General features: G+C 39.2%; 1 protein-coding gene across 2 annotated transcripts in view; it reads left to right on the forward strand.

Moving 5' to 3' along the window:
- Window positions 1–14,722, forward strand: part of LOC126172228 (FACT complex subunit spt16) — a 155,027-nt gene that overhangs the window by 120,671 nt on the left and 19,634 nt on the right. For both annotated transcript variants that reach the window (XM_049920862.1, XM_049920863.1), the window contains exons 18-19: window positions 5,634–5,709; window positions 5,821–6,010. In XM_049920862.1, the coding sequence (XP_049776819.1) occupies window positions 5,634–5,709; window positions 5,821–6,010 (266 nt within the window). The remainder of the gene's footprint in view (window positions 1–5,633; window positions 5,710–5,820; window positions 6,011–14,722) is intronic.

Below are 14,722 nucleotides of genomic sequence, written 5' to 3' on the forward strand. Positions count from 1 at the left end.
TTCAGCGTACTCCATGTATGTGTGTACTCCATGTATGTGCATGCATCAAAAGAAAGTCTTTAATTTTGATATGTTCAAAGAAAGTTGTTGGGCCAAGAACTTATTTGCCCCTACATCATGGACATTTTGGAGGCATTTAGTGACATTTTCACCTAGTTTCCCAGAAAATGAAGGTGCAAAAGTAACTTCTGGGGGAGTACTGGCAACATTAGCCAAATACATGATGGGATCCACTGCAGGGGCTCTGGAGGAGCTTGCAACAGTCTGTATTGATGCCTGCAGGGTTTCACGGCATGTATCGTGTGAAGCTTTATCAAGCTTTCTCTGTAATTTCTCAAGTGTCATTTGATTAAGCTATGTTTGTAAGAGCATGAGAAGATATACCTCATCATTTAAAGAAGCAGGGGCTACAGGAGCCATTTCTGGCAAAGTACGCAAATGCGCATAAGGCATAGTTACAGTATTAGGGCTAGGATTTATGTAGACTGGCAGTGTTACAACAGAGGGTCTAAACAGTTACCTACACTAGATTAAGGAATGAGTTCCTGTGGCAGAAGGTTGCAGTGATGAGAAGTAAGGGTACATTGCAGCGACCAAAAATAGATTAACATCCCACATCGATGGAGGCAGGGGGAAAGGCGGTGGCGTTGATGGACCAGTGGTACGGTGGCACTAGGTGCCGAGAGGGCAAGGATGGCGGTAGCATCTTCATGCCGCAGCGATGCAGCATGGACCGTTGGCAGCACAGCAAGAAGGCACAGCTATGAAGGTGTGGCATGGTTTGCAGCATGCACCAGACTGTACCCGCACTGACACGAAGACTGCAGCAGCAATGTGGCATAGTCCAGATAAGTAAAGCCATACAGCAAAGAGGCTGTATACAGCCTAATTTGATGATACAGGGTGTATACGTCCTGGGAAATTCGGGAAAAACCTGGGAATTTTTTCATCCGGGTGAAAACTGGGAATAAATACGGGAATTATTTGGAATTTTGGGAATTTTTCATAGTTTTAGTTTTCAGTTAAATTTTTGTAATTTTGAATGGTAAGAATTAATACTCTAACAGAGAATACTACTATATCCCACTATTGCAAAATAATACTGCAGCAATAAAACATAAACAAGAGAAAAATACCAAAAGAAGACTTTAGTTGCAAAGGAAATGCGCTGTTTACAACAAGACATCTTGCAAACTCAAACGTGTGCAAACAACAAAATGTGTTGAAGGCCTTAGGATGAAGACTATGCAATACTTCGTAGCAACAAATTGCTTCCGATGAGCATAACGTCGTAACTGTTGACATTAGGTTCATTTGAGCAGTTGCCAGAGGGATCATGCGCATGTGCAGTTCCGTCGCATAAGAGCAGTACCTTTCCCGCTACTTGAAGCCTGATGCTAACTGGAATTTTTTTTTTCTGGCGCACCCAAGCTGCCAGATTAGCACATGCGCAGAGCAGTCGGAGTTGTATGGGGAAGTGGGTAGTCTCCACATGACCTGTGTTTATGTTTAGTGATTTTGCTGTTTCCTATTATGGTACAGCTCCACATCACATGAAATCAGAACGGATTTCTGTGGCCGAGAGCTGTCAAGTGAATTAAAATATATTCACATAATTATGGAAGCCTGAAATATATTACTCGTTTCAGTTTTCTGATTTTTTTTTCCTCCACGTTTTTGGCGGTCAAGCAATAATTGCCTTGCAGAACAATGAAGCTACTTTTGATGATTTGCTAGAGAAATTTGGCTTTTATTAATGTTTTCCGCTGAGGCAGTCAATTTATTTGAAACTAAGCATTTCATTCCACAGTATAGGCTGGTTCGCTGAATTTCAAGTGCACATTTTCATCTTCTGGCACATGTGGCATTTTGCCACAATAAAGAACCAAACTTGAGTTAGTACAGTACAGGTACTCTGAGAAAATATACATCCCAAAAACCACCTGGAAAGTGTAATATGAGGTTGGGTCCTACTTCTTTGTGAATCTGGACATATGAATGTGCACTTCAAGCCAAATTATACATTTTAGTATGGTTTACGAACTTTTGATGCTCTTGAAGCATCCTCTGATGCCCTGTTTCTTTTATAACATAATGTAAGTTATCTTAATGCTTCATACGTATGAACATACGCGTTTCCTACACTATTGTAGGTGCGCAAGCACAGTAATGCCTGTTTTCTGGTACACTCTGGTAACTGCTGAGATGAACCTATTTCTAACAGGTCTCAGGAAAATGGTGGTTTGAAAAGCATTACTTTCAAAGTAAATTTCCTTTTATGCAAGATGAATTACATTACGTGTGAGAGAGTGCGGTGAATTTCTTAAATCACAGAGCGTTTGACTCTTGTTTACGACTTCACATTTTGAGGACTGGTCAGAAGAATTTCGAGCCCAGAAGACCAGATATTTATGTCATTATTTTAAATTTTACTGGCACATTTTTGCTGTTTCTTAAAGTGGAACACACGCAAAAAGACCAGTATTACACGTGAAAGCTTAGCTTCTCTTGTAGCTTATTAATCTAAACCATCAACTTTTCCTTCCTGTGTGTTCGCGTCACTTGACAGTGATGTTGCTATTGGCTGACTACATCACGTGTGCTATGCTCTGAATATTGGCTGGCGAGATCACGCAACATGAACTATGATTGGCTTACAAAAGGGCATCGCAATCTCAATTTCAATGCTTTGGAAACTAATGTGCTGTCTTGGGTGGAATTCAAATTTACACTTTCGTAATTACAGAAACATGTAGCGTACAAGTTCTGCACACCATCCAAGATCTCTTTTTTGCTGGATTTCATTTTCTAAAGTGGTGGTGGGAAGTTCTACGCCAAAGACATATAAAACGTTAACCATTCAAAGTATTGATAAGTTTTACAGTTCCATGAGAAAGTATACAGTCTCTTAACATGGAAAAGGTATATTTTCACCCAGTAAAAAGTGTATTTTCACCCAGTAAAAGCGTATTTTTTAACTGGGAAAAATTGGGGAATTTTTTTCCTTGTCCAAGTATACACCCTGTTGATAATGTGCACTGCTTGTGTTGACATGCAGTGAGTGCACAGTGTGTATGTCCAAGTGCAAACAGGTTATGGAAGTTTCCTGCCATTGCCCAGGATACTTGGTAACTACCGTACAAACAGGCTGTGCCAACTCATATCCATCAAATTAAAGCAGCAACAACTTGTGAAGGAAATGTCAACCATTGCTAATAATGAGCTTATCCCTCTTCAGCTGACACCACTTTGTACATGCTGAACCTGGTCAGGATAAGAAATAAGTGGGAAGTGGGGTGTTTGGTAATGTTCGGACAAAACCTTTAATAGAAAAGACTGATTCCAGTTAGCAGTGAAAGTTTTATTGCTCACAAAGCCTATGCTTGAGGGATACGCTAAACTCAAACTCACTACGGCAACAGGAGGCTGCTGCAGTTAAATTGAGAGACACTGTGCCCCGAAAGGGAGGAACTAGTGGACATATCTGGTCGTGGACCAAGCTGGCAGTCAAGAGTGCCTTCCAAATACTGACACACTCTTGCCAACCCATCCAGCATGCTCCGCATATCCCCGCCCAATCCTCCTATTGGTGGGCCGATTGTGTTTCAATGACTGTCCATCCATGAGTGGTACTCACACATAGCGCTCCTAGTCAACGGTACTACCATGGGGCGATGTTAACATGGACTGACTGTGGGTGTTATGCAAAACATCCAGTACTATACCAGCCCAGGCTCAACCTCTGTTTTACCAAAGAGGCGATACCGTATATCTACCAAAGACAATTAAAATGGAAAATTCGGGGAAAAAAAAATGGAAAAAGGTTTTCCTGTCAGTTAAACTGCTCACCATTCACACTAACGAGTTGGACAAAAAAAGGGCCTGAGGTCTTATTTCAAATGAGTAAAATATAGAAATACTTTAGTTTAAAACATACTTAGTGCAGTACTACAATGTAATACTGCACTGATCTTGACATAAAATCTTAAAATAATATTACATGATGCACGCAGTAAAGGTTTTTCATTTTTTGTCTAAAATGTCTTATACAATACAGTTTTACACTTTAATGGAAAGAGAGAACGTGCAATAAATAAAGGCGAGTTGCCTATTGTGTACCTTGTGTTTCACACCCTGTACACTGCTACTTTTAAATGACACTCATAAATCTGGCATTTTTGGTAGCCTGACACGATCAAGGTACCAAAGACAACTCATTATCAGGTTTCTACTGTCTTTGTATTTTCCTTATCACTACTTATGTTGAAGCATGATCCTGCACCACTTCAGAAGCCAAAGCACCATATTTTTTTCAAAACATATATTCTGCATGCAGCTTTACAAAAACTGAAGAAGCCTGTATGGTTCCTGTTGGTGAAACCATTCACTACAGTGAACTGTGAAGCAGATCCAGCAGACAAAACTCTATAAGAATTCAAGTAGGGATCAATCAAATCCCAAATATTATGACAGTTCATTTCTGATATGATGAGACTGTCTCCAAACAGATATGCTTTGACTGACAAGTTCCTTAAAACTGATTCTTCTCAGTGGCATGAAAAGGAAGATATCAACACTACATCTTGTCATTTAATTAAAATTCGTAAATTATCCAGGTGTCGTGCTCGTGGAACACTTTTGATGGCGGGGAGGGATGATGCCGAAAAAGCTAGCTATATATTCTTCATGTTCTGTCTGAGTATCTCCATAAGGTTCTAGGTAAAAAAAGGAGACTTCATCAAAGAATAACTATGCTTAAAAGAAAATGTGATTTTGTCATGATAATTATCTCACATACTAAGTGGATACTAGGATTATAGGTTGTATTGATAATGAAGCAATAGGGTATTAATAATTAAGTTGAAAGTAATAAAGTTTTTGGTTAAAAAAACTTCTTCTGAATAGCATTTTTTGAGATAAAAAGTAAACGCTATTTTATGTCATTCTCAGATTTTTGAAGTGGAGAGGAACATCTCTCTCTACTGAGCTGAAATCACACACAACCTTTTTTTTTTCATTAAATCAAGCAGAAAAAAAACAAAAAAAAGTATGAATAATAATTTTTAAAATAATCTTACGTTGTGATAAGAATCTGTTCTACAGTTAACCAAAATGACGTGGAGGTTAGAAGATTTCTCTTTTTGTTACCTGAAAAACGTATCTATTATATTCAACTTAATTTTTATTGAGTTATTAATTATGAAAAAGTTGAACTGGAATGATGAACTAGTGACTACTCGCAAAAGATTGAGACTGAGGTGGGAATGGGCAATAAGAACATGTGAAGGGAAAGGGTAATGACTGTTCTGGAAACAGCATCAGCAGTGACCAAAGTGAATGACCATTCCTAAACAGTCAGCGCTCAGTCCTTCCATTCACTTTAGTTAACTGTTATTTTGGACCCATTCTGTTGCAAACGACCCACTTATAGTAGTTGCGTCACAGTAATTATAGCGCACGCGCGCGCGCGCGCGCACACACACACACACACACACACACACACACACACACACACACACACACACGCACACTCTCTCTCTCTCTCTCTCTCTCTCTCTCTCTCTCTCTCTCTCTCTCATGTTCTTTGTCATTTTAAATCATTTTCTTACCTTTTTCCGTTTTTATGATTTTAGCCGACTGACATTGACTCAGAAGAATCGGAGGATGACTCAGAGTATTCTGAATATTCAGAAGACAGTGGGTCTGAAGGTAACATATTATTTATAATCGCATGTGGTTGTGGTACTTGAGATAAGAGATTTAAAAATGAAACAGATTTTGTGACACCAGTAATTATCAAAAACAATTTTCCCCTTTCAGAAGAGGAATTGGGTAGTTCGGAGGAGTCTGGAAAAGACTGGTCTGACCTTGAACGTGAAGCAGAAGAAGCAGACAAAGAGCACAGAGATTTTCAGGATGAATATACGGACAAAAAAGGGAAGAAGAGATCTGGCGGTTCTTACAATGACCGCAACAGCAAACATGCTAAAACATCACCTGAAAAAGACAGGTAATATATTTTTATTTCTTAAATATGATGCGACATAATACAGAAAATTTGTTAAGTGAAATGTGGAAGAGTAAATGAGGTATTTGAATTGATGAAAATAGTGGGATGACAGTGTAAGTGCAAATAACAGCTGCTGGTATCAACACTTTAGCTCATCAAATATGATACGTGATGTACAAGATTTATTGTGCTGATATATTCATAAATGTCCTATCTGCTAAACTGTATGAATAAACGGCTATAATGGGCACCCGATCCCAGTTGCCTATTTACTTAGTTCCAGGGGCACCAAAAATTTGACTTTCTGTATTTCATGTAATTATACCCGGGCCGCTGAAACATGTCACTTCCCAAGCGCCGTAGAGTTGGTAGTGTATCAAACAAAAAAGTGAGGAACGGGAGGCGCCGCGTCTTCTGAACCAATAACAGGGTGTGTACGACCCGGGACAACCGGGAGATCCAGGAAAAACACGGGAATTTTTTCATCAGGGAGAAAACTGGGAAAAACCCGGGAATTTTTTGGAATTCCGGGAATTTTTCATTATTTTAGGTGTCAGTTAAATTTTTGTAAACTTGACTGGTAAGAATCGATACTCTAACAAAGGATATTACTCTATCCCGCTACTGCAGAATAATACTACAACAATAAAACGTGAACGAGAAAAAAATATGAAAATAAAACATAAATTGCAAAGGAAATGTGCCATATACAACAACAAAACACAGTGCTCATACAAACGTTTGCCAACAGCAAAATGTGTCAAAGGCGTTAGGAAGACTATGCAATGCTTCATAAGAACAAAATGTCTCCGATGAGCGTGATGTCACAACTGTTTAACCATATTCGTTAAAGCAGTTACGAGCGGGCTCATGCGCATGCGCAGTTGAGTGGCAGGGCAAACCGATGTATCTGACTCGAATGACAATTGCGGGGAGAGGAGGGGGCGCCAAATTCATATTCTTGAGAAGAAAAAAATCATGTTTCACAAAGAGTGTAGCATCCATCGCACGCTGGTCTACCGATTACTCATGATTTTGAAACGCATCCCTGCTGGTTTTTGAACACACTCTGAAAGTTGATTTCTGAATGAATCATAAGTTAATTTTTGAATGCATGCCTAGTGTACATGATGTCTGTCAGGGGAATCCTCGTCTCATCTAGAAATAAACTTTCCTGCAAGCAAAAGGGGACCGGGTTATACGAGCTGAGCGGAGTAAAGCCGAACGAGTGAACGCCAACCGCTGTCTGATTATGTGGTTGATTGGGTTTGGAATGATCAGCGTTGTTATAATTACTAGCGAAATCCATAGTCAGACTACCAGAGTGGAAATAAACGACTAACAGGAATAACAGGTAAGAAAGATTACGTATTATCTTCTCGGTGTATCCAAGAAAATGAAATTTTGTGAGCAAATTTTTGGCCAGATCGCTACACTAGTAAGGACCAGTTGTACAGTCCCCGTCTAGCAGCCGCTTAACTTATATTCTGGAAGTAGCGCAGAAAGTAGTTTGTACGAACATAACAACGCCTAACCGGAGAATAATCAGGGATAACTAAACCGGTGATTCTGGCAGGGTTAGTGAAGTTAACCAGCGAGTAAATTTTGACAAAGGCAGGAATAGTTCCAGAATTAGTCATGACAAGATTGTTTGTGAGAACGAGGAAGGAGAAGAAACGGGGACATCAAAGCAATTAGGGAAGAATATGACGATTTCGATCTCATGCTCGAGAAACTGGGGCGTATGAATGAAATGTGAAACTATTTTCTAACATTAAATTATTTACTTGTAGTAGGCCTAATAGGCATTTTATGTTGGTCTTCATGAATTCTATTCTGTTGTGTTATAAAAATGACCATTTGTGCCAAAACAGTCTCGTTTATTTGGTGTGTGTTACAATTTCTGCAGTGTTAGAAAGACCTATTTTGTTTTATCTAGCCGACAGTGACAAAATAAACGTAATCAGATCAAGAAACCACACCAGTCATGGGTACTATTTGTATTAACAGCTTACGCAGCATTAGACAACGATATTTCGGTCTCTTTTCTTTTATGACATAGTGTAAGATCTTTTAATGTCTTACACATACAAACATACGGGCTTCCTGCGTCATCGTAGCTGCCAAAGTGCGGTGGCGCCTGTTATCTGGCGCTCTCTGACGACTGCTGAAACGAACCTGTTTCTAACAGGTCGCGGGAAAAATTGCGAATGGTGGTTTGAAAAACATTACTTTCAAAGTAAATATCCTTTTTCGCAAGTGGAACTATGTGTGAGAATGTACAATGAATGCCTTAAATCACAGAGCATTTGATGACGAGCCATTAGAAGTATTTCGAGCCCAGATCAGACAATCGTGTCGTTATTATGAGCAAATTGATGCAGTGCTACAGGAAGATCTCACTCTTCTACGGTAGCTAATTTATTTGTGGAAAATTTTGATAAGAATTCACTGGACTCGGCTAAAAATTTTACTGGCACATTTGTGTGATGTATCTTAAAGTGTAACACGGGCAAGAAAAATCAACATTATATGTGAAAGTTTAGCTTCTGTTGCAGCTTATTAACCTTAGAGACCAATTTTATACGTGAAAGCTTTGCTTTTCTTGTAGCAACACTATGTATATTAATTTAAAACATTAACTTTTCCTGTGTATCCGCCCTACTCAACAATGATGTTGCTATTAGCGGACTACATCACGTGTCCTACGCTCTGAATATCCGCTGTCCCGGCTGGCGTGATCACGTGACATGAGCAATGACTCGCTTACAAAAGCGTATCGCAATCGAAATTCTACGCCCATGTATAAAAACATAACCATTCAAAGAATTGATAAGTTTTACAGTTCCGAGGGAAAATATACTGTCACTTAATAACACGGAAAAAGTGTGTTTTCATCCGGGAGAAAATGTATTTTTAATCGAGAATTCTGGGAAAAATCCGGGAATTTTTTTTCCTTGTCCATGTATACACCCTGAATAAAAGCACCGAACAAAAGCGAGTTGCGGCGTCGACGCTGCCACGTTGCCAGCTTCAGTGTAAACATTGTATGTTAGTGCGCAAACGTCTCCTGTTGTGTTGTGTTGTGTTACCGCCCCAACTACAGTTTTCGTTTGTTAAACGATGTCACCAAAACGATATCGTTCGCCACGCAACAATCCGTTGCGCTGTGGAGTGCCATTAAATAGTCAGGCTTTGAAATTGCTACGGAGGACGCGAGAGTTTTACAAGCAAGAAAAAGAATTTGTTTCTGTTCATGGGCATGCATCGATTCCTGCCAATAAAGTTTTGGAGCATACCTCGAAAACTCTAGGACTCGGTGAAAGAACAGAAATAATGAAAGAGGTGCTACTTCAAGACTTAAAAGACAATGAAATAAACAGTGTGGAAGAAAGCCCCTGTGGAAGAAACAGTCTGTTTTTAAGTACTCTGGGCAAGAAAAAGAAGCAGCCTCGGCCTATTACAGATATTGAGTCTTTCCAATCCTATGCAATTCGTTGGCACATATATGAATACTATAAAAAGGGAAAGAACACCCCACAATAGCGAAGTTGCTAATTTCTTTAAAAGAAAGTGAACTTTTCTCAGGGGAGAAAACGTCACTTAAGATGATATTAAAAAGTATGGGCTTCCATTTTAAAAAGTTCAATGGGCGAAAACTGTTAATAGAAAAAGCTCATGTCATTGCAGCTCATACCATTTTCTTACACAAAATTGTAGGAAGGGACATACACTCAGTCATACGGTTAGACGAAACCTGGGTCAACGCTGGAGAATCAGTTGAGAAATACTGGACAGATGATACTCCGAATAGCAGCAGTCATCAGCCAACAGGAAGAGGATCACGATTAATTGTGGTCCATGCAGGATCTTCAAACGGCTTTGTGCCTGAAGGACTTCTAGTTTTTCGATCGAAAAAAACCGGTGGCTATCATGAGGATATGGACCACCCACAGTTTCTACAGCGGTTTAAAAATTTGTTGCTCCAGTTTAGTGTTCTGACAGTTTTTATGATGGACAATGCACCGTACCATTCTGTGATTTTAGATAAACCTCCCACCACTAGTGACCGTAAAGAAACTATGGCGCAGTGGTTGCAGGCGAGACACATTGCTGCAGACATGAGCATGACAAAGCTGCTGCTATACTCACTCGCGAAACAAAATAAGTCTGTGACGCCTACATACATTGTAGATGAAATTGCAAGCAGACAGGGTCACTTGGTAATTAGGCTACTGCCTTATCACTGTCATTTTAATCCAATTGAATTGGTTTGGAGTCAAGTCAAGGCGTACATTAGAAGTAACAACAAGACCTTTACCATAACAGAAGTGGAAAGACTGTTAGATGAAGGTCTTGCTACTGTAGACACTATCTCATGGAGGGAAAAAAGTAGACCCTGTTGCTAAACTGATAAGAGAAGCATAGACTATAGATGGCATTATAAATGAAAACGAACAGTTAATGATTTCTCTTAATGATGATGATGATGATGATGATGACAAAGACAACAGTTTTGGCACCGATTCCGATGACAGTGAAGGAGAACTGGATGGAATTCCACCATTGACATCATAAATTGGTGAGTGTAAATGTATACAGAATTAATTCTTTTTCTCTATTCTATCGGGTAGTCTGTGCATGTTTTGTTTTATTTCTTCTTAAGAGTGTGGATAGCGTGTTATTTGGTATGCTTAGATTTACATTATTATACGACATTTTACATGCAGCTATTACTGTAACAATTTGGAATGACTTTTATAGATATTGTCATTAACTTTGGGTGATTTTATTTCCCGGTTTAATATACTGTCAAATGCTTAGTCTTCGTCCTCGTTCTCTCCACTGTTAGAAAAACGTACTTTGTTGCACTTACATATAAACGTTGATTGTAGCTTATATTTACAAAATGTACTTCAGAGTTGTGGGCATGTGCGGTGGCAGCTATTGCAACCTCGCAATCGCAGTGTAGCCAACCTCACGCAAGCTGTCAAGTGACATGTTTCACTGGCATGGGTATATTGACCAAGTTTAAAATTTATAAATGTTGACATAATCTACTCATTAAGAGGTACAATCTTACATTAATGGTTTGACACAATAATTCGGATATTAAGTTTTAAACTGTTTATACATAATCAGGCACACAATTTACTCAGAATATATTTGGCCAGTATTTCAGAATGAGGACGCTTAGCAACTTTCAACAAACATTGCATACAATTTCAACCTTTTCAGAGCTCGTGCTTGTGAACATCATCACAAGATAAAGAAAGGAAGAAGGTTTATCCCTTACTAGATGTTGGTTATTCATGTGGTAAAACTTCAGCTTCAAGCATAACTTTTAATGTATAGTTTTTTACTACTATCTCTTACTCACAACCAATTTTGCAGACAGTATCCACATATGCCATTGAAGATACCAGCAAAATATACACTATGTGATCAAAAGTATCTGGACACCCCCAAAAACATACACTTTTCTTATTAGGTGCCACATACTGCCATGCACTCCGTATTAGCAACCCCAGTAGTCATCATGAGAGTGCAGAATGGGGCACTCCACGGATCTCGTAGACTTGGAATGGGGTCAGATGATTGGGTGTCACTTGTTTCATACATCTGTATGTGAGATTTCCACACTCCTAAACATCCCTTGATCCACTGTTTCCTGTGTGATAGCAAAGTGGAAACGTGAAGGGACACGTATAGCACTAAAGCGTACAGGCCAACCTCGTCTGTTTACTGGCAGACACCGCCGACAGTTGAAGAGGGTCGTAATGTGTACTAGGCAGACATCTCTCCAGACCATCACACAAGAATTCCATACTGCATCAGAATCCACTGCAATTACTACGGCAGTTCGGTGGGAGGTGAGAAAACTTAAATTTCATGGTCAAGCAGCTGCTCATAAGCCGCACATCATGCTGGGAAATGACAAACGACGCCTCGCTTGGTGTAAGGAGCGTAAACATTGGATGACTGAACAGTGGAAAATCTTTTGTGGGGTGACGAATGATGGTACACATTGTGGTAGTTCGATGGCAGGGTGTGGGTATGGCGAATGCCTGGTGAACGTCATCTGCCAGCATGTTTAGTGCCAACAATAAAATTCAGAGGTGGTGGTGTTACGGTGTGGTTGTGTTTTTCATTGAGGGGCTTGCACTCCTTGTTGTTTTGCGTGGCACTATTTCCAGCACAGGCCTACATTGGCATTTTAAGCACCTTCTTGCTTCCCACTGTTGAAGAGCAATTTGAGGATGGCGATTGCGATTGGGATTGGCTTGCACAGAGTCCTGACCTAAATCCTCTAGAATACGTTTGGGATGTTTGGAATGCCGACTTTGTGCCAGGCCTCACCGACCGACAATGATACCTCTCCTCAGTGCAGCACTCTGTGAAGAATGGGCTTCAATTCCCCAAGAAACCTTCCAGCACCTACAAGAGTGGAAGCTGTCATCGAGGCTAAGTGTTGGCCAGCACCATATTGAATTCCAGAATTACCGATGGAGGGCGCCATGAATTTGCAAGTCATTTTCAGCTAGGTGTCTGGATACTTTTGATCACAGTGTATCATTGTGCAACACAAAGTTTAGGAGAAGTTTTTGTTTTCAGAAAAGTTTAAATGGTTAGTAATATCATTTGTCTTAAACAGTAAAAGTTTTGCATGCTTGAAAGTCAAATATTTAACACAATAACTCATTTGTGAAGTAATCAGACATTTGAAGGTGTTTTATACAGGGAAGTTAAATTCTCTAATGAATTAGGGACAGGCTACTGGTAGTCTATGATTTCTGTATCTGATAGTAAGATATAGAGGAGATGCTGATTCGCAGAAATTCACAAAAAAAGACTGTTGGAAAGTTAGCTTACAGCCAACAAGGCCTTTGTCAAAAATACACACACACACGCACGCGACCATAGTCTCTGGCAGCTGACTGGTGTGTGTGTGTGTGTGTGTGTGTGTGTGTGTGTGTGTGTATGTGTGTGTGTGTTGATGTAATATAGGAGGCCTCCATCATGAGTTTTTTTAAATGTGAGGTTGTTGGGAAACATTCACAGTTGTGATACACAAAACATTAGTTTTTTTGCTACTTAGTATTATGATAGGTGTTATAAAGATGATGTGGCAGCGGATCTGGTTAAACTGGAAAATTTGTACAGAAGTTAGGCATTTGACTGAAATATGTCGTTTAAGGTTGCATAGATGGTTTCTGAAGAAGCTGAGCATTCATACACTATCAGACAATATGCACAATCTTGATTGCATGGGCCTATTATAAGGAATTGCTACATCCATTCACTCAATTAGTAGGGACAGGAAAAGTCGTCCCCCCTCCCTCCCCCCTTCGATTCAGTGTTGTTGTTTTTCCACAGTTTTTTGTTGTTTTCTCTACAATTCAGTGTTGTTTTTACCCAATTCAGGTTTCTCTCTCCCTCCCCCCCCCCCCCCCCTCTCTCTCTCTCTCTCTCTCTCTCTCTCTCTCTCTCTCTCTCTTTGAAAGTAAATTACTAAAAGTAATTTTCCCATAGTAACGGATCTATCTTTTTTTTTTTTTATCTGATGATGCCACATTTCTGGTGCTTTTGCATGACAAACTGTACTAAAAACAATGCATTTTGGAGAGGTCTTTAATGGGCCATTCCGTGCCAAATGGTCTAATATCGAGAAATGTTCCCACATGACCATCATGGATTTTGATGAAATTTTGTATGAACATTCACACATGTTCTCAATGAACACTGGTAAAGTTTCAGTTTCAGAAATTCAGTACTTTCAGAGATACAGCCTCTTGTTTAAGACCATAGCACAGCTTTCTATCGTGCGTCCTTGAATTTTCAGCAACTTTGAGATGAGATATCTCTGTAAGTATTTGCATGAAAGAAACAAAACTTGGCCATCTTATACAACTTTTAGAGCTATTTAAAGTAAAATATTAAGAAAATGATTTCTGAGCAATTTTCATATAGATAATTTGAAGCAAAGTTGGGGGAAAAAATAGCTGTTTAAAAAAAATGCGAACTTTAGTTTTTTATATCTCCAAAAGTAATTGTGGGATGCACATAAAACTTTGCACACCATAACTCACCAACACAAGGTCGTAGAATATAAAATTTCATTCTCCTATTGCTTTCCATTATTTCACAAATCTAGGGTGAAGTTGACGATTTTTCAAAAAGTGCTAAAAATGGGTATTTTTAGTCAAATGTTTCGAAAAAGTGTTTTCTCCAAACTCTTCTAAACTATGGTCATTAGAAAGAGCTTATTCTAAACTATCTAGAAAAGTGGATTTGGTTTTGCAATGCAAGCATATAAAGCCCTAAAAAGTAGCACCATCAAAGAGGTGCACTGCAAGTTTGAACACATTTTTCTAGCACTCAAATTATACCGGAAACCTTTTATTATGCCTAAGAAATGTTTATTAGTGCCTTGAATAATTGAAATAAAAAGATCTGGTAAATAGGCAATGAGACTGTCAGAAAAACTTGAAAACTATGAGAAGTAGCCCTTCTGCTTTTATCGTAAGTGTTCATCTGCATTAAACTCTTCTCATTTGAAAAGAAAGAGAGAGAGAGAGAGAGAGAGAGAATTTTTGGTACTTCTCAAAATTGTGAATATTTACAAGTGGAAAATGAAGACCTAATTTTTGGATTCAATTGTATAAAACATTTTTCCAAAAAAGAATCGGTTTGTTTCAATCATGCAAGTGA

This window comes from Schistocerca cancellata, chromosome 1, assembly GCF_023864275.1.
Source record: "Schistocerca cancellata isolate TAMUIC-IGC-003103 chromosome 1, iqSchCanc2.1, whole genome shotgun sequence".
NCBI lineage: Eukaryota > Metazoa > Arthropoda > Insecta > Orthoptera > Acrididae > Schistocerca > Schistocerca cancellata.